Source organism: Clarias gariepinus, chromosome 21, assembly GCF_024256425.1.
Source record: "Clarias gariepinus isolate MV-2021 ecotype Netherlands chromosome 21, CGAR_prim_01v2, whole genome shotgun sequence".
Classification (NCBI taxonomy): domain Eukaryota; kingdom Metazoa; phylum Chordata; class Actinopteri; order Siluriformes; family Clariidae; genus Clarias; species Clarias gariepinus.
The window spans coordinates 20,371,369-20,395,382 of record NC_071120.1 but is presented as its reverse complement, the minus strand read 5'-3'; the positions used below and the strand labels follow the sequence as shown (position 1 = coordinate 20,395,382).

General features: G+C 37.8%; 1 protein-coding gene across 1 annotated transcript in view; it reads right to left on the bottom strand.

Moving 5' to 3' along the window:
* The window catches only part of cfap299 (cilia and flagella associated protein 299), a 61,830-nt gene extending 38,245 nt beyond the window's left edge, over positions 1 to 23,585 (bottom strand). The window contains exons 1-3 of the mRNA XM_053481309.1: positions 23,475 to 23,585; positions 19,572 to 19,702; positions 736 to 826 (exon numbers count right to left, since the gene is read on the bottom strand). Of these exons, the coding sequence (XP_053337284.1) occupies positions 736 to 826; positions 19,572 to 19,702; positions 23,475 to 23,585 (333 nt within the window). The remainder of the gene's footprint in view (positions 1 to 735; positions 827 to 19,571; positions 19,703 to 23,474) is intronic.
* Between the last annotated feature and the right edge of the window lie 429 nt (positions 23,586 to 24,014).

Sequence of the window (24,014 nt, the reverse complement as noted above, 5' to 3'; positions counted from 1 at the left end):
ACTGCAGATTTCATTTTAAAAAGATTTTAAATGGAAGTTAGGTAAAACCAAAGTTGTTTGCACATACTACCTTGAAAGGGAACTATTTACAAAAATACAATAAACATAAGCTGTGGGAGTGGTGGCTTAAGTGACTGTTGGCTTTTGGGTTTCTGTCTATTTGAATTTGAGCCTCGCAATTGGTGGTTGCTTGAGATTTTAATTTAACACAAAACAATTTTTTAATTGTTAAATGTTAATGTTTGAGATATTATAAAACAGCAAAAGTTTCTTCTAACCAATTTCTCATGCGTTTCCTTATTCTATCATTCCACAATTATGATACAAGTAAATCTAAGTCTTTTAAAATTGTGATTAATCATAAATTGTGATTAACTTGATAATTTTTCTTTATATTTATATATAACAGTCTTAGACTACTCTAATCAAATGCATTAAATCAATCATGTGGTTAGTTTGCAAACAGAATTTAATGTCCACCATGGTATCAGAATAAAAGTATTGCTGCAAGATTGCACGTCCAAAATTAACAGCTATGGGTAATAATGTTTTATGGATCTGAGGGCAGAGAAAGAGAGAGAGAGAGCGTGTATGTGTGTGTGTGTGTGTGTGTGTGTGTGTGCCTTCAGCCTCCACACAGTGTAGATTCTGTTCTTGTCCTGATGGAATTGGCTAAATATTTTGAGGGGGGAATCCCGTTAGGTAGTGAACACAGTGCTGTAATAATGTACTCACATGATTTTTCCCACTGCGGTTGGCCTCTTCACGCTCGGCCAGGGCTCTCAGGAAGTTGTCTTTGAGTTCTTTTCCTGCACTTGCCAGGGTCCTGGAAAAGTCAACAAAGAAAACATTTGAAATGTTCCTTTAAAAAGGTCTTTAATGCCTAAAATGTTCTCTCGACAGTTTTCTTTAATTAAAACCTACACACACACACACACACACACACACACACACACACACACACACACACACACATTTAATAATTTATTAAGGCAGTTTGCACATCTATTAACTTGTTTCGGAGGAAACCAACGCTAACCTAATTGTAAACATTTAAAAAAAAACAAAATACAGTGCGTATATGTATTCAATAACACTTTGCAAGATATAGCAAGATACATAAAAATGTAAGGAAGGGCCTACAAAGATAATGGTGCTGAAATAAAAACTCATACAGATACTTCCTGAACCTACAGCACGAAGGTTCAAATTTAAAAAATACATGAAGCCCCAAAGTACTTCAACATGGAACGGAAAAAATAAATGCAGCCAAATGGTGTTACAGTAAATCACAACTGAGCAACATAGAAAACAAGGAGTGATTTATGAATCGCAAAACCTGCACGGTCCCAGCAAGTGATTTCAGTCCAGTAACAGGATTTTGGAGGTAATTAATCACAGTGGGAAATGCTATTGCATGAATTCTCTCTCTTCTGCTATTCACCTCTATCTCACGTTGAATGTTGCTTTTTCAGCATGATTGGATTCCCTGCCATGGAAGCAAAGTTTTGGCGTGCTGCAGGATCCGTGGCACCTGACAAAACACTGGCACTCATCTTGCACCTTTCACAGTGCAGTACCAGCAATAGCGCCTTGTCATCCCCCCAACCTTCACTTTGCTCAGCTTTCATAGCGTCTGCATTATGTCTGCAGAATCATCCGCTTGCCAGTAAACAGGTATTTGAGAACTTGCTCTGGTTTACGCACTGTTCTGTGAGGTGCATGGAAAGGTGAAAAGGGTAGCTTGAGTACAGCGTGACCGATCCTTACCTGCTCGACATATACAGCACAGATTACATTACTCCTCATGCTCTGTTTGCTGCTGATCTGATCCAGTTTTTTGTTAAACAGCTACTTTTATACATTTTCTTTACCCTATTCACATTCTAAAAAATATTTTTTTAATGACAGAAATATTACAGAAATGCAGCCACGAAAATGTTTCAATCCATAAATCTTCCAAAGAGTTGAACTCTAATGTGAGGGACAATCCTCTATAAACTCAAAGCACAGGGATATATAATCTATAGTAAAACGAGGTCACTTTAAAAGGTCTGTTTTTCACATCAGCTGTTTTTCTCCCAATACCTGAATAAAGAGGTAATGGGTTTGACCTATGCAAACAGGCATGAAGTCAAAAGTCATGCACCTGCACAGGTCAAAAGATTTAATATGCCTAATGGACCTCTAAACCCTCTTACCTCTAAGTCAGCATCAATTCTTGCTCAACTCGGGTCACAGACGGACAGGTAGGAGACCTTTTGCAAACAGGCCTCGACATTTAGAAAGTATTTAGCAGACCATGATGCGATTGGAGCCTCTTCTGTTTATTCTGGATGACGAAAAGAAAGTGTGTGTGTGTGTGTGTGTGTGTGTGTGTGTGTTGGGGGCAGCTCTAAGTAAATGGAATACACACACACACACACACACACACGCACACACACACACACACACACACACACACACACCACTTGTTTTGCTCATCCTAGTTGGCTGCTTGCACTGAATCTGAAGTTGGTGTAGAGTAATGCAAATTAAGCAAGACCAAGCATCCTGCTAGACAGAAGCCATAAAGGTGACACTTAACATGGACACTGGACTCCTTCCATAAATGCTATACACAGACAAAAAAAAAAAAAAAAAAAATTCCTCTGCACAGTAAGTTGTTGCTACTGCTGGTGATGACATACATATTAAATTAAGTGCATTATATAAACCTTGTAGCTGGTACTTCTGCCTGAGCCATGCTTTTATTATTATTAAATGCTGTAAATATTAATTAACTCATCGTTCCCAAATCAAATTCAACTCTTCAACGAGGACTGTAATATACAGTCCTTTTGAGTGTAAGAACTTGAAGGACCTTGCTCAAAAGTCCAACAGTGGCAGCCTCACAATGTCCCTGACGGGGATCTCCTGTGTAGCACTCCGACACCTTAACCACCAAGCTACACCTGCCTGCTAAACGTTAACAAACTGCAAATTAACATATAATAGGTAAAACAATCACTTCTATAACATCAATAACAAAGGTTACTCCATCCTCTTCTACTCTGTATACCATGTTTAGACACTTACAATGGCTTATCATGATGTAACTATCTAACAGACCCAGCCAAGCAAGTATGACAAAGGTTTTACACAGAATATGGCAATAAGATCCCTGTCTTGATAGCAGGCATGCCTGAAAAAGGCCTAGAGCAAGGATGATTATGTCTCTCTGTTTATCATGCTTGTTCTTTTTTTAACAGCTTTAAGGAAAAACTACCGAATTTGAAAATAAGTTGATAGTGATCATGGTGAGAGAAAAAAAAAAGCTTGGTCTTATTATAGGGAAATTATATGTCCCTACCCTATCCATTACTTTTAAATCACTACCAGAAGTTCTATTAAAGCACCACCCTTGTAAGAATAACTTTTCAAAGCAATTCCTGTATGGCTTTATGCTCACTAAGCATTTTAATCTCTGTTTTCTGTGATACTAAGCTTATATTTTGGTACAATAAAATATTGAAACTATTTATTTGCTTGATGAATATGAATCTACTTCAGGTAATAAAGTTCCACATATCCTTAAGAATCACATCAGACTGGTGTTGCATGGACACAGCCCTAATACTACCTAATTATGGAGGGTTGTACTGTACAAAGTTTCCATGGAAGTGACTAGTTAACTTTGAAAATATGTATAATTGGATCCTCTAAATGCAGGTGTGTAAGACCTTTCCAGACTAAAACACAGTTCAACAATGGAACACTGGAACATTTTACACATGAAAAAAAGGATTAATTAATATGAACTCTCTAGCTCTCTAAGGTACAGTACAAGCCATGTTATTGGCTTATTGGCTAGACAATCTCGGAAAACACTGTACGTTTTTGGGGCTCTGGATCCACCGACAGAGAACTGTGAGCTAAAACAAAATGGAAAGAAAAAGATGCATTTGCTTGTGTTTCTGAGTTATTTTGTGTTCACAGATTATACCAACAAGACCTTTTATCAGCGATGACCCTGTTGGATTAGTTACACCACATAAAAAATAACAAGCACACGCTCATTCTCTCTTCTGATCGGTCAGAAGGCATTAATTGGTGTTCTATACCAGCAGCTCTGACATTAGTGCCAACTATAATTCAATCTAGGTTACATTACTGTACTTGATTATCAGTGTTGGGGGACGTTACTTTTTAAAGTAACTAATTACATTACAAAATTACAAGTTACATTACAGCGTTACTTTCTGATAAAACTACTACTTTTCCATTGCAGAAAATGAAAATTCCTTCCTTTGTGATTCCTCATGCATGTTGTTTTAGTCGAGACCTTTATAATTATTCTACCATCATTACTTAGCGAAGTTTGGCCCATAATCTGTTAACTATAAACTTAGCCGTAAGTACGGTTCATCATGATTCACCGTGAATTTGGGTGCTGTGATTAAGTTTCCATTTTTCCATAGGTGAGATAGGGTTATAACAACAGGAATAACAAAGGGGGAGGGGTTATCGGGGGGGGGGGGTGTGGGGGGGTCTTGTAGGATGACTTTCACACACACAGACACACACACACACAAAGGGATTGGGAATGACTGCTGTCTGGCTCACAGGTTACATAAATTGTCTTAATAACGGATTACATTTTTGAAAAAGTAACTAAATAACTACAGTAAGTACTTAAATGGCGGAACTTACGAGTTACCCGTAATGTAAATTACCCATTACATCAAAAAAGTAATCCAAGTAATCTAATGAGTAGAACCAACACTGTTGATCATATGCATTATAATTTATATTTATATGTATTTGTATATATGGCAATATTTTCTGTGTGGAGTCTCCAGTGTCAGCGAATTCTTACAACAGGGTCGTAAGATATAAGTTGTGGAAGGAACAACTATTCATAGCTGGTATAATATAAATGTTTTTTGTTCACCACCCCAAATTTCTTTTTGGGGTGGACATTCCATAACATTACACAACTATAAATGGTAAAATGTACAATGTGTTGATCTTCAATAAACCGAAAGTGGAATATTTGGATTAAAAGAGTAAATAAATATTTAATAAAAAAAACAAAACAATAAATATTAATATAAATGTATTAACAGTATTAAAAAATATTAATTATAAAATAAAATAATAAAGTATTTATTACTTTATTATGTAATAAATAGTGTGTGTATATACTGCATCATATATACAGTGTATATATACAGTGTATATATATATATATATATATATATATATATATATCCTGTGATGCATTGGCACCCCATCCAGGGTGTACCCTGTCTCATGTCCAAAGTGTCCTGGGCTTCAGGTCCTCTGTGACCCTGTACACATAATATGTGCATTATAGATGATGAATGAATAAATAAATAGATACACATAATCTTAGCTGCACAGTACAAAAATGAATATAAATATACAATGCATACCACAATTAGTACGAACTGTTAGAATACAGTATTTTGGTAAAACTTGATAAAGACTTCACAAGTCACTGTATGACTTGTGGGGTGAGATTGCTATCTTACTGTACACTTACTAAATGAAACAAAATAATCTGATATTTGTGCAGCATTTGGATTTCTGGGCAAGTGTCAAACAGATGTGCCTTAATTACGTTTTTACATAGCAAATTGGAAAGTACACATTTATTCGGCTGCCAGATGCCGCAAACGTATTCAGCGGGTGGGAGGGGAAGCTTCTGAGAAAACGTTGTTTCGGTCCAACAAAATCGACCACACTGCTCTTCATATCCGGAATACCTTTAAAGCTTGTTACCTTCTGGCAGCTATGTGAGGTGAAGATGGAGATGAAGATAACTGTTTGCTCTTCTGTGTTTGATTATGATTCCATCCACTAGTATGAATGGTTTTGTATGAGAACTTTAGAGGACTGAGTAAGTATATGATTTTGTTAAATAATAAAAATATAGGCAAACATATGTATTTTTAAAATGTGAGTGGATGGACTCCTAGGAGTACCGGTTTGGGGAAAATGGTTTCTCTTGGACTCTGCTGCAAGATCGTGCGGTCTCAGAGCATCTGAATCCGTCACTATTTTTATAGGCCTATGATAAATGGTCCTTAGAGGACAGGCCTAAGTGGCCTTGAAATATGGTGTTGATGCACACAGTGGGCCTTGTTATTTACATCCAATCTGAGGGTGTTTTGGATATAAGACATGCCACTCAGCTGCATGATCTCAAATTAAAAGGTTGTGTGTACAAGGTGCGTTTGTATGTGTCCTGGGTTTCTGTCCCAGTTCTGTTCATTTAAGTATGTCCAATTATGTTTTAAATAACAGTAAAATTTTATCCCTGGATGATCTTTTAGCTGTACCTCTTGAATGCTTGACCCTGTGCACATAGTCACTTTTTAAAACAGGGAAACATAAAGGAAGTAATTAATCACAGTTAAGTGTAATAAAAGAAATTCTTTCTCCTAATAGATTTCAGATGGTCTTTTATATGTTATATACAACTCTCTGGTGTAATTATCATAATAAAAAAGGAAAACCTAAAAAATCTACATTACTGGTGCACAGAATGGTAAAAAAAAAAATCGAAATGTAACGAAGAGAGAGAAACCATAAGGTCTCACACGACAAATGTCACTGTAATTCTGAATGAATGGATGCTTTTCATTCCTGCAAAGTGAAAGGTTCCAGCTGTAAACCAACTCCAATAGTGTGTGTTACACTTTAATATCAGTATCCAACCCCTGTCATGAAATATATTGGTCCTGTCAAGAACCCTTAGCTCAAACAGTCGGTGTTCCAGATGTTTTGAATTCCAAAATTGTTGTGAGGAAAATGCTTTGTTTTCGCACACAAGAGTGAGATGTCTCAGACGTACTATTTTTGTATAATGCAACATTTTGATACAGTCATGCACAAAACATTCCAGACAGATGTTGGCCACATTTTTATTTTCAAAATAAAAGAATATATAATTTATTAACGTGTTAATGGTTGTGCAGAACTGGACTCGGACAGAGAATCGTATCCTCTTGTTTTTTAGATGAGTGAAACTGCCAACCCATAAACACACGCAAGTACATATTTACAGAGATGTCCGTCCATTCTCATGTTGCAGGAACACAATGTAAACATACAGTATATAAAACAGCTAAACTCTTACGCGTATCCAACATCGGGCTAAGAGAAATTGGTTTAAACTTTACACACTGAAACTTGGACAGTCTCAGAGAGAAAGCATGAGGATGCAAAATGAGCATGACCCCTTTTACACAATCATTATATTGACACTACATGAAGAAAAATGGCCAGTTGAGACAAATGTGACATTTTATTTTTCCCCCGCCAATTAACATTATGTCTTGTTAGCTTGATGCATACTCATCCGTTTGTGTCTGTTTGTGTTACTGCATCTTGAAGCCAAGTCTGCTTGGTTTCCCCTGTTTCTTGTTCTTCTTATTTTTTTCTCGCTTTTTCTAGCTCTAACAATTCATTTCCTTTCCTAGTTTCTCCCAGTTCCTCGTTTTGACCTGTACCAGTTACAATTATTACTGCAGTGACTACGTCTGTGCTTACAATCTGGAGTAAAATAAAAGTGTTCCACCTTTACAGAGGTTTGTTGGTTCTGCCAGTTTCATCTAAAATCAATCATAAAATTCTTACTCGATACCCTTACACTGTAGTAATATTGCACAGACTCTCCTTTTTTTCTTTTTACCCCCTTGCATGTTAAAATAAACTTAAATTTGAGGGAGGAATGTAATTTATACCCTTCTCTGGCCAATGCTCATAATGAAAGTCTTAGAGGAATCGCGTAGTGGTGAAAGTGCAGGGGCAGCACATATTTGAAGACTGGGAGCCCACTTCATCTTCAGTGTGAGTTGCTAGGTCATGGAGGCCGAGGCCCCAATGTAAACACAGGTGCTGAGGAGGTGCGTAAATGGGGTTACCCCCATCCAGTAGCAAGAGAAACACAGAAAATCACGCTATGAGAGCATAAAATAGCCTGCTATTGTAAAACAGAAACAGATCATCCTCTTCCTGTTCAAAATAAAAAAGCCTTCATTAGGGATCATTTAGGAGGATTAAGCTGGCCTTAGTTGTTACACAGTGGTAGCAGATAGTTATCAAATAATCAGATAATGATTTCAATATACTCACATACTGATTTATCTTATGTTTGGTAATTAAAAATGTAACAGGGATTTGTAAAATTCTATTAATCTCTGAAAAAAAACATTCATTCATTCATTTATTCATTCACTGATCTTCTATAACGTTTATCCTGTACAGGGTTGTAGGAGGCCTAAAGCCTATCCCAGAAGGCTTTGGGCACGAGGCAGGGTACACCCCGGATGGGGTGCCAATCCATCACAGGCATTGTGCACACACACATTACGGCAATTTGGGAATGCCATTTAACCTAATCTGCATGTCTTTGGCCTGGGGAAGGAAGCCGGAGTACGCGAAGGAAAACCACCAAGACCCTTGAGGTGCAAGGTGACAGTGCTAACCACTTAGCCACTATGTCACAGGAAATGTGAAGATTTAAATATTTTATTACCATGGATCAATCAGACCTGGCATGTCTACATGAAATATAGGTTTAAGACTGTGCCCCAAACAACAGCTGTGAAAAACAAAAATAATATAAATAGAAAAAACAAAAATAGAAACAAACCCATATACTGTACAAAGAGTGGTGGCAATTGGCAATTGGCAAGGTGCAAGGCGACAGTGCTAACCACTACACCACCGTGCCACCAAAATGGTAGCATTAGGTATTAAATACTGTCCTAACATGAACTCCAACAGAAGTATTTGTTCAGGTAGAATTTAGCTTCATGGCAAATCAAATCGATAACCGCTGGTTTTTCATTTGTTTCACCCGCTCGTGTTAAGCGGTTTAACAGCAGACTATCTGTTCTGCACATTCAAAATTCCAGATTTTACACCAGATGCAGCCCTCTCATTTTAATCTATGCTTGAGACAGGCAGTAAGGATGCCCTGCATCCAGGGCTGTGTTTGGGGCACTGGCTGGTTTATGGCAGCTGAGAAGCCCACCATTGAGCCATACATTACACCTGATTTAGAGGTAACTGCAAAAACAAAATCTGGTTTAAAGGGTCAGGATAAGAGCTCACTTCTTAATAAAATGCCACCCATAATACATAGCACATTTGCTTGATATTTAACCAACACTACCTCAAACAAGCTGTTTTGATGGGCAAGTGAGATTACCATGCTCTCACCTGACTTGATTTTAACACAATACTTTAAACGTTCCTTGGAGTATATTTGTTCCCATAAATAAATAATACTTTTCATTATCTAATAAAAATCTGCACAAAGAACAGAGCTGCATAAACAAGTTCCATTACATTTTCAAGTACATATTTTTTTTATCTACTTTCATATTTTTGGATGAAGGGGAGGAGACAGAATGTAAATGGAGACCTTGTTTTATTCATTACCAAATTTACAAAAAAAACACATGGATTACAACTCAGAATTGAAAACTGAGCTATAAGAATTAGCAGATAATCGCTTTAAAATTAAAGCTTGATCAAGAACAGAGGAAAAAAACAGAAACCTACATAAGAAAATCAATGATGGACTAAATAACCACATCATTTTAAAACAATAAATAAATCTGGAAATGCCAACACAGAAAACACTGAGAAATTCCAAATTAAAATAAGATTCCCACAGCAACATACAAGACCAGTGTTATCCTGCTGCCACACCCCACTAGGTGGAAACTATGACATAACCCCACTCCTAAGATGCAACCTCTGTTGCACCCACAGGTGCTCCTCCAAAGACAATCACCACCTCTGGTTGGCTCAACCAGTGCTGAGGCTGTACAACTGGGCATGTGGGCCGTGATGGTGCTTGGCATGGGAACTGAGACAGAGTTTGTTATGTAAACTGAACCTGAGCTTGGCATAAAAGCTGGGCAGGAACTTGGTATGTGGGCCAGACTGGAACTGAACATGACATGCCAGGGCAGTATTTGGTGTGGGCACGTAGCTGTAACTTGGCATGGACATTAGGCTGGAGTTTGGCATAGGCACTTAGCTGAAACTTGGAATGGAAACACACCAAGAACTTGGCATAGGAGGAACACTGGAACCTAACTAGGACTATGGCACAGGACAAAAGAGGACACCTTAAGGGTCTATGGCGAAGACTTGATTGATGCATAAAATTTCCAGAGACAGGATATGGAGCACATTGTGGAACGTGTTGTCTTCAAACCCAGTGTGTGGTGCTGGCTCAACGTCTATAAGCTAGCATGCAAAGCAAGAACAATATCTTTGAAGCTATGGTGGAGAGCAAAAATGGGTACTGTACATCACCATTACAACCACAAAGACAAAACATTGTGGTTTGGTCATACAATGCCATAGCTTGAGCAGAACAGGACATACTGTAGCTCAGGCAGAAAAGGGCATAATTAGTACCTGGTAAAGGATGTCATCTTAAGGACCTCTGCAAAAACAAGGCTTTGCTTAAACTGAGACTTGGCAGGGGAGGTTGCCTTGTTGACTTATGCGGGTGCTAATCTGTGGTAATCACCACATTGTACCTCTGCAGACAGCTGATAAGGGAGCAGGGTGGTGAGGGGTATCAGTTGACCCCTACAGGGTGCAGTGCAGGAAGAAGGGCTGTGAAGGCCATTAGGTTGACTTCCACAGTATCATGGTTTAGAGCTGGGGCAGTGGCCTCACCGTTTGGCAGATTGTGCAGACACTGAACCTCAGCAGAGGGCCATAACAGCATTACAGTTTGTAATGTGGAATTCACCTAATTTTCCTTTACTGCAAAATCTCTACATGTGGTAACCTTAAAATGAAACCTGATAGAAATAAAGCTCTGTCCTAATATGGACCCTTCTCAGAGTATCACAGTCTCTGCTGGGGGTGAACAGTTTGTTACTGGAGCCAGAGGAGCTATGAACTATCTCTGTGTTTACAGGAGTATAAACAACACATTAGCATGAGGGGATTCTTACAGGCAAGGCAGATTCATGAGACCCTTTCCCTCCTGTAATAATCTTTCAAACAATTTATTCAGCAAATGCTTTGGCATCCCTAATATGTTCCATTCAGCTGCATGCTGGCAGGTGAATCAAAAACACTTTGGCTGGATGACTCCATTTGTTACAATCTGGTCTAACAGTTCATGAACGTAAGGAGCTGGCAAGGGCTAAGATGTGCAAACATTCTACAAAAATGTTAATGATTAATATGTGGAAGTGCTATGAGAGATCTTTGTCTTTGTGTGTGTGTGTGTGTGTGTGTGTGTGTGTGTGTGTGTGTGTGTGTGTGTGTGTGTGTGTGTTTTAAACATGGTGGCAGGAAGGACTTGCAATCTGGTGATGACTTGTGCTGTAGTGCTTCACGCCTTTCGCAAATCAATTCTTGATACATTGTGAAGTACATTTTATAGTCACAACTGTATTATGTTGTGGGTTGAGATGAATGATGATACTCAAATTCTTGCTGCTCTCCCCCACTTCTTCTTCATCTTTCTCTTGCTCTTCCTCTCTCTCTCCGTCTCTCTCTCTTTCACTCTTGCATGAAAGCACAGGATAAACAGGATTTGAAGAGAGCTGCTTGCTTTGGACAGATGACCACTAGCATGAGAAGGCCAAAGTTGCCATAAATCCTCCTACCTCAGGCAGATGTTTAAACTGTATTTTACATTCAACCTTCTTCTACGTGGACTTTTTCTTCTAGCTTTTACGGCAACTGTGAACAATTTGAGAGTGACCAAATCAGTGTTATCCCACAACATTTCATAGTGCCAAAAAGCAAAAGAACACGAGAAAAAAACACGAGTTAAAAACACGAGAGACTGAAGCCTGGCAAAAATATGCACAATTTTATCAAATGCACGACAAAAGGTGTTTCCTGTGGCACTCCCCTAACTTTGCCCTGACCGATATGTTCAATAATGATTTATCTTTGAGCCGTGCTCAAGCTCAAATTTACTATCTGTTTGTACAGCTGAGAGGAGAGGCAGTGTTTAACGCCTGGAATATAATAAAAGAAATTTAATACAGCGCTCTGCCCTGAGCACTAACTCTCTGCTATTCTATCACCTACGTCAAACAAATTTGATACTTACCGAATCCTAATTATCATTAAACGCAGTTGTCTCGTCTTCCACGCTAAAATTTGTTACGGCAAATCATTTCGACCATTCTTGATGAAATGTCATTAAAATCCCTTAGTTGAAAATTGTTTGACATCCATCATAAAACCATAGCTTCGGCCACAATTTGCAAACAAATTACTCAGCTGGATTATCCTAAAAGAAAGGATTCCCTGAAGAAATCTGGGGTATTTCAGGGAGCAGCAGATGTGTGAAGACCGTTTTTTTTTGCATTTCATGAGAATAAAATTGAGCTCTCAATAGCCAGGCAGATGGCAACTTTAAATAATACAGAGATTTCTAAAAATCAGCACTTACAGTACTTGGAATATTTTTCCTGAGGGTACTTGGGTGAAAAGAATCTTATGGAAAATATTATTTTGGTCTGTTGAACGTCAAGGGAAATTCCACACAGCATGACAATTTACTTAACTCTCTTTTTTTGGAAATCCTCTGTCACCTCTGATTAAATTGAGCCAAATGTATCAATTACACATGCTCTACTCCCTATTCTACCCTCATTACTAACTCTTTATGTATGTGTTAGAAGGTAAAAGGTGCCCTGTTAATGAGTCCCACAGCTGTCATACATTTAGACACAAGAGATATTTAATAACATAATCCTTGTTTTTTTCCTTCAATGTACTGATTTGCAATTAAAACACATAACTTCAGACTGGCTCTCATGGTATTAACATATATAAGCTAAGCCTTTGTTAATTTTCTTTTCTAAGCTAAAATAAGAAGTTGTACCTCATTTATTAATTTTTTCTATTTCCTTTTCAAATTAAATGACAGACAGAAATCTGGGACAGAAATCTGACTAGAGTGTCACTTAATAAGCAATACAGTGGACAAAAAGAGTTATATAATGTCTTATTTTATGCATAATTTGTGTCAGATGATTAAACACTTTCAGACAGGAAGTATGAACTAACCTATCCATTTTGGTTGGTCATTTTAATGAATCTTCCATACTTAATTATGATTAAATCATTTTCAGCCCTGTAATAATATACGATTAAAGACCTAAACATGACTCCAGCTATAGCCTACATTCAGAAGCTGTATTCCTCTGTTACACACAGCCATGGGTTATTACATTAATCTGCTTTGCACATGTTGGCTTTGTGGGTTTAGCCTCATCAGCTTGTAGGAGCTTCTAATCATACTCTAGCTTGGTGGCCATTCACCACACTGTAACTTAAAAGCACCATGAATCCTAATCATCTGAATAACCAGTGTGACTGTGAGATGAAGAAGCACCTCATTTTTCTTTGCAGGTTTGCACAATTAGATTTGATTGCTTATTTAGAATGTAATGCATCATACAGAATTTCTGACAAATCAGGAAGCAATAGGTTATGTTAAGCATATATTATGATCCAGATATGTTAAGCAAATCCTGCATAAACATTGAAAAGACTAAGAAAATGCTGAGAGCATAAAGGTGAATATGATCAAGTGCTTGGTGGTGTTGGGGTTTGAACCCCACAACTGTCTCATCAATAACCGTAAAATGACTTGGTATTCAGCATCACCAGTATAATAATCACTGGCACGATCATCTGCCATCATCTGCACCTGCTTCTCTTGTTCTGTGTGGCTTAACAAGCAAAATACTCTGAAACAAAAACTTTTAATAATAATAAAAATAATAATAATAATAATATGAATCTGGTCAGGTACAGGGACTTAACTGAAAATAAGAAACCAAAAACAAAACAAAAAAAGAGAAATAAAAAGAAAAGAAAAGTAAGCCTGAAGACCTATTCCTTAATCCTACATTAAAATCAAAGAAAGTCTGGCTTTTTAAAAGCAACATATTGTGAGGGTGGAGGGGGGAGTTTAGAACTGTTTGTCAGAACTGTATGTAATTCTGCTTTCATTGGTTTCCGACCTTTCTTACAACCTGTAGTAAAAGAAACAGCAAACAAATTACCCCAATTGTGTGGTTAAAATATCTTTCCCTAATTTTTAAAAAGAAAATAACAAAAGGGGCAATTATATTGCCATGAACTAGAAGAGATGAAAAAGCTGATCTGAGTCTTTGGCGCACTCATAGCAAAGTTGTAAACCGAACATTAGATTTAATGGAGCCAAAAATGAAACACAATGCTAAATTAGTTTCATTAGTTTTATGCCCCCAGTTTCTGAATTAACTCACAGTGCATCACTTTCTTAATGGCTCATTTCCATGAAGATGTAAAAAGTACAAGTAATAAGCAAAATAAAGGAACATTTATAACTATTTATGTAAAAATAATCAAAGCACAATGAATTCCTGATTAGCTATGAAATCAGACATGGAACTTGATAGTGATAGGGAAAAAGCTCTACAAAATCTTTAAACAACATGCATGACTGTTTATGTAGTTCTTACTGTACATCACAATGTCTAAAATACAATAAAAAGCAAATTTATTCTACAGTTTTACAGATAAAACTGTAGAATAAAATGCAAGGATTTTTTTTTTTTTTTTTTTTTGGGGGTGGGGGGGGGGGTGTTGTTCGGGCTTGCCTCAAAATCAGCAGCAAATTAATTAGTATTTAGAAACAGTAGATTGCAGAATTGTACCATTTTCACAAAATTGGTTAATCAACGCCTTTGCACTACCAATATCCTCTGCAACCACAACGGAAATGTACGGGTGGTCCACTTCATTTGAAAGTTTTACATAAGAAATCGTTTAACATAAAAGCTAGCATTTGCTGCAGAATCCATCATATACATCCACCTTTTGCAAAAAAAGCGGGTCGAACTACAAAGCAGATAATGACAGTACTGTCAATTGTCTTTGTCACGCAGACATATAATGTAAAAAACACTTCCACCTCTGCTCAGGGATACTGGAGACTGGGTTATGAGTCATCACACTTCACAGGCCTTGGAGAGTAATGTAAAGGATAAAGATGAATACGTTGCCTACCTCTGCGTGGTCACTAACCACTGTAACAGTTCCTAATAAAATACGGTTTACTAAGAAGTCCAGAGTGGGTGGGTGGAAAAAGCGGTGTACCTCTCCGCAAACTTGGACCCCTCAGCGAGAAATGCTGCTTACATGACAAATGGCATGCAGGGAGGAAATGGTTAAAAACAGAACAAGCAAACAGATGGTTTCATTATGGTCATAACAGAAATTCAGCCGGCCTTCCTTTGAATCACGTTAAAACCGAGCTGGTGACCATTTTCAGAACGTATCAGCAGGGAGTGAGCACTGATTAAGTTCCTTAATCTTGAAGCTGATATGGACTCAATGAAGATTAATCTGGTACGAAAGCAGACTAAATGAAACCATCTTTAAGTCTTGACCACACAGTTGTTACATGTGGTAGTGAAAATGATCACAAGAACACAGAGCCAGATGATTGCAGGACAAAGCTAACTGAGGTCTCATCATCTGGAAATCTGGTTGGTACTAATCCTGATAAATAAGGTCTTCTTAATTTAAGCCCATTAAATATCGCAACTATTGTCATTTTAAAAGCAACTGGATTTTAATGATTCATTTGCAAGTGGTAAAGTGAAGCATGCACATATTGTAGAGACGGTTTATTGAGTCATGTGGTACAGAAATACAGAAACATAATGTAGCAGTACTTTCATAGAATAATCAGAACATTATATTTGGTTCATCAATGATAAAGTAGAAAGTATTTGTGCACTGACAACGCTATTAAAAATCTATTTAAGACAAATATTCCTGACAGGAGCTTTAAATGTACAGTAAATGTGCCAAACAAGGTTTAGAATTTTTTTTTCATTTCCTTTACAAAATCATGAATCGTAGATTAGTTTTGCTGACGTGCCTTCCTATGTTCTTCATCATGTGAAAACAAGTTGTAGTGCTAGTTTCGTGACAAGAGCTCCATCACACAGAAACGAACTTGTTATCCTTCAGGCCTCTGGTTTGAGCCACATGTGCCGAGCTAATTTCTGCACCGCCAAGTTTCATTCGAAACAGCTCATAGCACGTTCACAGCTATCAACTGCATTCAAGACACATGCGTATACACAATTGTAAAAAGAACATTTGTTCCAGATTGCCTTGATACATTGCAAATCTATCAAGGAAGCGGCTTTTGCCAATTTTTGAGTTCTTTTCAACGCTAACAAGCTGAACGAGAGAGCTGGCATTTAAACCCAGTGAATGCAGATATTTGTTCAGCTGATTTAAATATAGTTCCATTCAACAGGAACATTCAGCAGTGAAAGGTGGGAAAAGACTATTATCCAACACACACAATTCACTTTTGCTAAAGCGCATCCATTATTCTCCCCTGAAAGAACATATATGGTCATATTTGTAGAATCAAACAGTAAATTCTTGTTCAATAAAAGCAAATGCTGTCTTATCACCACATGACAAGGATTTTGTTTCATAATAATATAATTATACAGATAATTATATAAAAAAACACTTTTTAAAAAGAAAACATACAAAATGCTATTAAATGTTTCACAACATGGCAGATGTTACGAATAGAGCTATAACATGACAGCTACAGTATGTGAAAGAGACAATATTTAATTTTTTCATATTTTCAGAAACCTTTGTTAAATTGGTGCTAAAAATGGAGCAGCGCTATGTAATTTTAGCATTGTTCCACTTTAGTAAAAAAAAAAAAATGCCTCATGTTGACCTAAAGTTGATGCCAGGAACCACTGAACACCACGGCATCTTCGTACAGGCCTACTTGTCCATGACTCGAAAACACAGGGTCCAATTTCAGCCTATGCAGACGAGGGATTAACACTCGGGGTGCATGTGTACAATGTACGTTTGCTGCACAGTTTTACTTGGCCAAGGAAGGATGGCTCCTCCGGCCATTGAGGTAGAAAGACTAGAATTTTGTGGAGGCCTTTTTTGGAAGACAGCAAAACAATGGACAAAGAGCATGACTGTGGTAGCTTGCTGCAGGGAAGTAAGTGCCCGTTAGGGGCGCATAAGGTCACGACATCTGCTGACATTTACTGCTGGGCACTGGCCAAGTTTTGGAGGATTTTGGGGATCATGCCAATACCTCATATCAGTACAGTGTTAAACCACCAGGCCTCTTACTGGCTCTTTGAGACCTGCATGACCCCACACTTTTTTTGATCCAAGCTAGCAGTCATGGATTTGTGAAGATACTGTGAATTGTAAACATGAAGAGTGGGCTCTGAGTTGATATTCTAGTCTAGATACTGTGTGTTAATCTAAACAGTATGCCAATTATTATAGGCACAGTGTGTATTTGACTGTGTGCTCTTAGAGACAAATAGAGATAGGTTCCAATTCTAACACTTCGAATCTGGTTGGTCAAAATATATTTTTATTTCTTTGGTTCATTTGTATTTGTCACTGAAAATCACAGAAAGAGAGAAAGAGAGAGAGAGAGAGGCAATGAGAAAAAAAAGACAGACCTGGCAAGGGCCATTCAAACAGTCCTGAGCCTCCGTTTAATCACACAAAGGAAAAGCTTGAGTTTACTGTTGTCCTTGATTCAATGCAGTCATAACTAAATGCAGAAACTCTATTCACCCAAACAGCCATCATTCATTCAGGCATCTCTTTCATTCATGTTTTCTTCATTGGGCAGAGGTTTGAATTTCACACAAGTCCTCTCAAAGCAAAATCCCTTCGTTTGTTCGTCTCACACTTTTCTGGCAAGATACCTCCACGGAAAGCTGTCAAATGAAGCATGTTATATACTAGCCTTTAGCAGGGTAACAAAAGGGCAACATCTGATTAGCATTCACTGCACAATCTCCCTCTTCCCTTAGTATTTTATTACCACAGGTGCAAGGGCATTCATTGATCAGATGCACGCTATGGGCAAAGCTTATCCTAATTGAAAACAGCTCTATTTATACACCTGCAGGCACTAAAGCTTTCTGAGAATGTGAGGGCTTGCAGAAAAGAAAGAGAAAAAGGGAAAGGGAAAGAATGAGGGGAGTTATAGAGACGAGCAAATCTTACACAAACGATGGGAGAAACACTACTTGTTAAAGCAGCGGCTCTTGGAAAAGCCGAAAGTGATGAAAATGTCCTGTTAGTGGCTGACTCATAAAACTTGCTTATGCACAGCTTAATTGTGCTGTGCCTGGCAAAAAGTATGATACACTGTTCACTGTGTCAGGTGATATTAAGCCTGTGTGTTATGCAACATATTTTGTTGAACATGATGTTCGTACAAATGTCAAAAAGAGCTGTAAATCATCATTCTGTCCCATTTAGCACTTTTGGAACTATCAGTGCTTGCACAAATACAGAGTCAGTACACACTTAGGCTACTGCACCACCTTTTGTAATGGTGCACAGGGCAGTCGATGTCCACAAACTTTATGATGTCCACATTCTCTATTAGCCGTACATGTATAACAGTATGGTTTCAAAACATAGATAAAAGATTTCAAATAGTTAAAGCTCATAATTGGTTATCATAAACGGCCAAGCTTTGGCAGTTGCAATTTGATATAAATCTAAAATATGATTATGTTGGCCTAAAGACAAAGCCGCTGTAGCAACAATTAGCTTATAGGATTTGGGATGTCTTCAGAGTTCAAAATGCTCGAGCCATAAGATCAAGTTCAGCGCTTAGACCACAGATAAGCCTAGATTATAACAAAGCTCTCTGGTTCCTTTTCTTTTGCTTTTGACTTTATTTTCAGAAACTTTTTTTTTTCAATCAGCATTTTGATTTTGATATATTACTTTACTTAAGCTGAAACCAAGAATGTTTAACCATGTTTTAATAGGGTCGAATGCCAAAGAGACACGTCTACAGGTGGTTTAGGCAGGGGAGCTGGCCACAAGCAGCCAGAGAAAACACAAATATAGTGCTCCAAAAATGTTTCCTGAAGACCGACCACACCAACTATGCAATCATCGCCGAGTACGAGTCCAAGTTTACGGCATCCCAAAACTCCCACAAACACACAGAAAGTACTGCTTTTACTCTTATCCCAATCCAGGCAACGTACTCCTAGAATATCACACGAAACTCATCCGGTGACATTTTTTTGGCCGAACGCCTTCATATACTGTAGTACGACACAACTGATATAAACCATCTTTAATTTGTCATTTCATTACAACTGACAGGAAAAATGTTCTGCCATGACCCGAAATGAACCAAACAGGACTGCAGAATGCATTTATTTTTTGTTCTGTTTTTCCGCTTTTCTACTAGCATTGAACAGGCTCTTTACCGCACCTCCAGTTTAGTTTGACTTTAAATATCCATAATTACAACTAAAACGGGCCTAACGTACACACTTTGCCGACATTATGCTGTTACACAGCCCATTGTCCTTGAAATGTAGAATATACATGTTACTTGTAGACTTACTGGAAAACACATTGGCAAATGTGCTCTTTCAAGGTCACACAATGGTGTGAAGATCATCTCTTACTGCAGTCAACACACATTAACTTACTTCTGCTCGCTCCTTTTGGAGAGCCTGGAGGCCTGAGCAGCTGCTTTCCTGCTCTCGAATTCCTCTCTCTTCCAGACCTCGCCAGTACCCCTGAGGCCCAGCTCCACCACCTGGCGAGCCAACTTCTCATCCTGAAAGAGCAATAATCAGATCTGGTAAGTTTTGCACAGACCATAAGAGGCTGCTTATAACTTATAACAGTGTGTTACAATGAGTAACAGTGATCGGGACTGTCCACATTAAGTCAAACTGAACGCAGTACAAACTTGTAGTTTGGTGCTAAAATGCCACCCTTAAGATGCACAATGGCTTTCTGGATCAAGGATTTCTGCCACATGTCAGTGAGTCGACACAGCATGGACCATCGTGCAATAGCCACATGACTGAGGAAGATTCCTTGGGCCTTCAAACAAAAGGGCTGCTTTTATGTGGCCATGGGGAAGTGAGTTGGCAAAGCCTGACTGGTTAGGAAACAGCAGCGATGTGGGAAACAGTGGAAACTGTTAATTTGAATCTAAAGACAGCAAAATTGTTTCAAGCATTTTGGGGTGGCACAAGACTTCTCTCCATGAAGTCTCCTGTGATCATTTAAAAATCTGAAGAAACTATAAACCAATGAGGGAGTCCGTGTGTTGAATGGAAAAGAAGGTGGCATGGTCTATTTCTTCTACGTTGTGAATTTGGGATCTAATTTATCATGAGCTAAAGTCAAATATTTACCGTTACTTGTAATTAGAAAATATGGTGACAAGCAGCAGACTCATTTTAAAAGGTTTGTCACACACAAAAGATTTAATTTTATACCCTTGAAGGTGAGCGTATTTAACCTATAATGAATCTTTGCGAAGATGAAGAGCTTTTTGGCTCTTGAAAAACAACCCACAAGCCTTTCAGTTCAGCAAATAACACCACTGCCTCTCAGACCTGTGAGATGCGCTTTAAGAGGAAAATCAAAAGAGAAAGATGCTGGAGAACTTACTGATTGTTACAATGCGCTAATGATGAAGACCACTTCCAAAACTGTTACCTGAATGTCTGCTTAAAGAAAGCTTCACCATGTAAACAATGTGTTTCTTTGTTAAAAAGCAAAACGTTTTTAATCAGTGTATTGTTAGCCATAGATTGGGAACATCTGCCGCACAATCCCCGGTATTATTTGTTACTATAGAAACAATAATATATTAGGACAAGTATGAACTCTGACGTACAGTCTGATCAGTTATTATTGAAAAATTACAGAACACCTTCAGACCAAGAATTTAACAGTATTGTGGAAAAAAGCTTTATACTTTACGTACTTACCAAAAGCTAACTAATCTGATAAAAACTAATTAAACATCAGTTCAGAGACTTGGAATGACAGCAGTAAATTCACTGCTAAGAAACCATATAGTTTGGGACACACACATTCCTGCAAACCCAAAATGAGCCCTGGCCAATGAAAAATGATCCCTAACATGTGTCTGAAACCGTCCCCTTGGGGTAATCATAGTTAACAAAACACATAATGAGTTCACTATTGCGGACAATTCCTTCACCTAATGTTTGAATTATTTATAAACCTCATCTCCTGAGCACCACATTAACAAATCCCAAGTAAGCAAGCAGTCAGATGGAAAAATGTTATTTGGAAATTTGACTTGGGTCCTTGGGGGGCCCAGGCAGAACATTTCTAGGATTAATACCAGGCAAGAGTACCTGCCACACAAGTTCTTTGAAAAGACGCAAAATACTAATACGTGCTATGGTTGACTGTCATTGCTGATTCATTCTGGATGAAACAGATATGATGACAGTGCAAGGGAAAATACTATGCTGTTGCCTGATATCATAAATGTAATATAGCTCGATTATGACTGCAGTGATGCCGTAAGCTTATGTCAAGGAATGATACCACTGGCTAACAGACCAAACATGAAGAACCCTACCTCCTATGTGTAATAGAAAGCAGTTTTAGGGCAGTGGTGGCTCAATGGGTAAGGCTCTGGGTTATTGATCAGAAGGTCAGCTGCTGCCATGTTGTCATTTTTGGGCCCTTGACCTTAGCAAGACCCCTCATCCTTTTGCTTCATAAGGGCCATATTATAGCTGAACCTTTGCTTTCACCTCCACTTCATGACGAGCTGGTATATGTGAAAAACACATCACTGTGCTGTAATGTGCATATGACAAGTAAACGCTTTTTATACATTTATTTATATATTTTTTAGTTTAAATATTACATTGCTATGATCCTAGTTATAAAAGATTATAAATGCTTCTGTTTAAGGTGAATTAGTTTCAAGACTTAGAATAAATAATAAGAGGATTTGTTAGTCTAAGATTTGTTATTATCCTACCCACGATAAGTCCACGATCAGGACTTAACAAATAAGCAATTAAAACAATCTCTGCTTGACCTGGGATTTATGACAATTACCTGCCATAAAGGGTTTGTCAGTCTGAAGAAAATAAATATTAAAAATGTTACTCACAGAATCAGTCACCATAGATACTTGGTTCTTTTTTATTCTTGAGAGAAAACATCATGCACACTAAAGGATTTCTTTTGTTGTGCTATTTTGAAATCCCAGACATAAGTAAATTAAAAATCCAAATCCTCTGCTTAAATTCAAATGTACTAAGTAACGGGAATAAACATACTCTTAGTTTTCTATAGAACTAAAGCCAGGATTAATTGATTGCATCTAAGCAATCCTGATTACTTTTAAACAAATTTTAAAGTCTGGGTTCAATTAGGGTCTATCTATCTATCTGTCTGTCTTTCTGTCTGTCTATCTATTTATAACTCAGATTGCAATAAAAAATTGCTATGGTTTGCAAATATTACCTATTCTTTTTTATTATATTATACTTATTTAATTAAGATTTTATCATATTTATACTAGCAACATTTAAGTACAATGAATCAATTTACACCAAGCCGATGTGCTAACGTTTGAATTTATTTTCAGTGTGTGTAGTAAAATATGTCACAACAAAAGTGTAAACAAGAAACACATTGTTTAGATCCGGTCTCTATTTTTATTCCTCACTCTCTTTTATTGTCTATACCGCTTTATCCTGTATACAGATTCGTGTGGGGCCTGGAGCTTATCCCAGAAGACTTAGGGCATGAGGCCGAGTACATCGTAGACGGAGTGCCAATCCATCGCTGGGCATACATGCACAAACTTACTCACCCATTCACATACTATCTACAATTTGGAAACGCCAATTAGCCTAATCTGCATGTCTTTGGACTGTGGGAGGAAACCGAGTACTCAGAGGAAACCCACCAAGCACGGGGAGAATAGACTCAAGGTGGGGATTCGAACCCGGACTGTGGAGGTGCAAGGCCTGACAGTGCTAATCACTAAGCCACTATAATTTATATTATACATAATCACCAAAACACACACTATTTCTATATACAATGCATTATACATAAGTGAATTTCACATCGTATAAGTCTCACAATAAATAACTATACAGTATAAATGAAACCCACACACTATTAACCATTATATATTGGACACCATATATGGTCATATGCCACATTTCCGCGCTTCCTTTCATGCACGTTCCAAAATTATAACACTTTAGTGGCGCCATCTAGTGTCACAACAGTCTAATTGCCGCTCAATTCATAACCACCGCAGCACAATTACATTCGAGCCAACTATAACTACAATTAATTTGTAATTAACTACAACAAAGTCCTAATCTAACATGTAGCAGTGTAGTCATTTTTAAAAAACCGTTCCGCTAGCTTGGTTAACAAGGACGCCAAAATGGACCCTAGATACAAGGTGTAACGTTAGGAGAAAGCGAGAAAGAACGTTTGCTTTAAACAAACATTTAATAAACTTAGAAAAAAGAATAAAAATATGCGGAACGAAAATGGAAGTGTTTTAAATTTACCTCGAGATAATAAAGGTCTAATGACGTTATCTTAGAGTCTAAATACTCATCGTAAGTAAGAAACTCTGTAACAGTTCCGTCCAGACCCGTCCTAGCGCTGCGCTTCTCCATGTTGTTTATGATGGGATAAAGTGATTCCCATAGCAACGGCTTCACGTGACCGGTTTGGGTCCTTTAAGCACGAGAACAACACGTTACATTAAAAAGGAGGAATTGATTAAAGCATTTTCATGATGCAGAAGTTTTCACCCCCGTGATTTCTTAAATATATTAGACGTTAGTTAAAACACAAACCAAAAAAAGTTATACCCTCTCAAAATGTTTATTTATTCGTTTTTTTATTTATTAATTTCCACCACAGTTGGTAAATTATTAATAAAATAATAGTTGGTTTAATTAAAATCTCTGACCGCCTTGAATGTCCAGGGTCCGGGTTTGATTCCTGCTTAGTTGTCTGTGTGCATGAAGTTTGCATGTTCTCCCTGTGCTTGCCAGGTTTCTTCTGGGTACTCTAGTTTCCTCCCACAGTCCAAAAACATT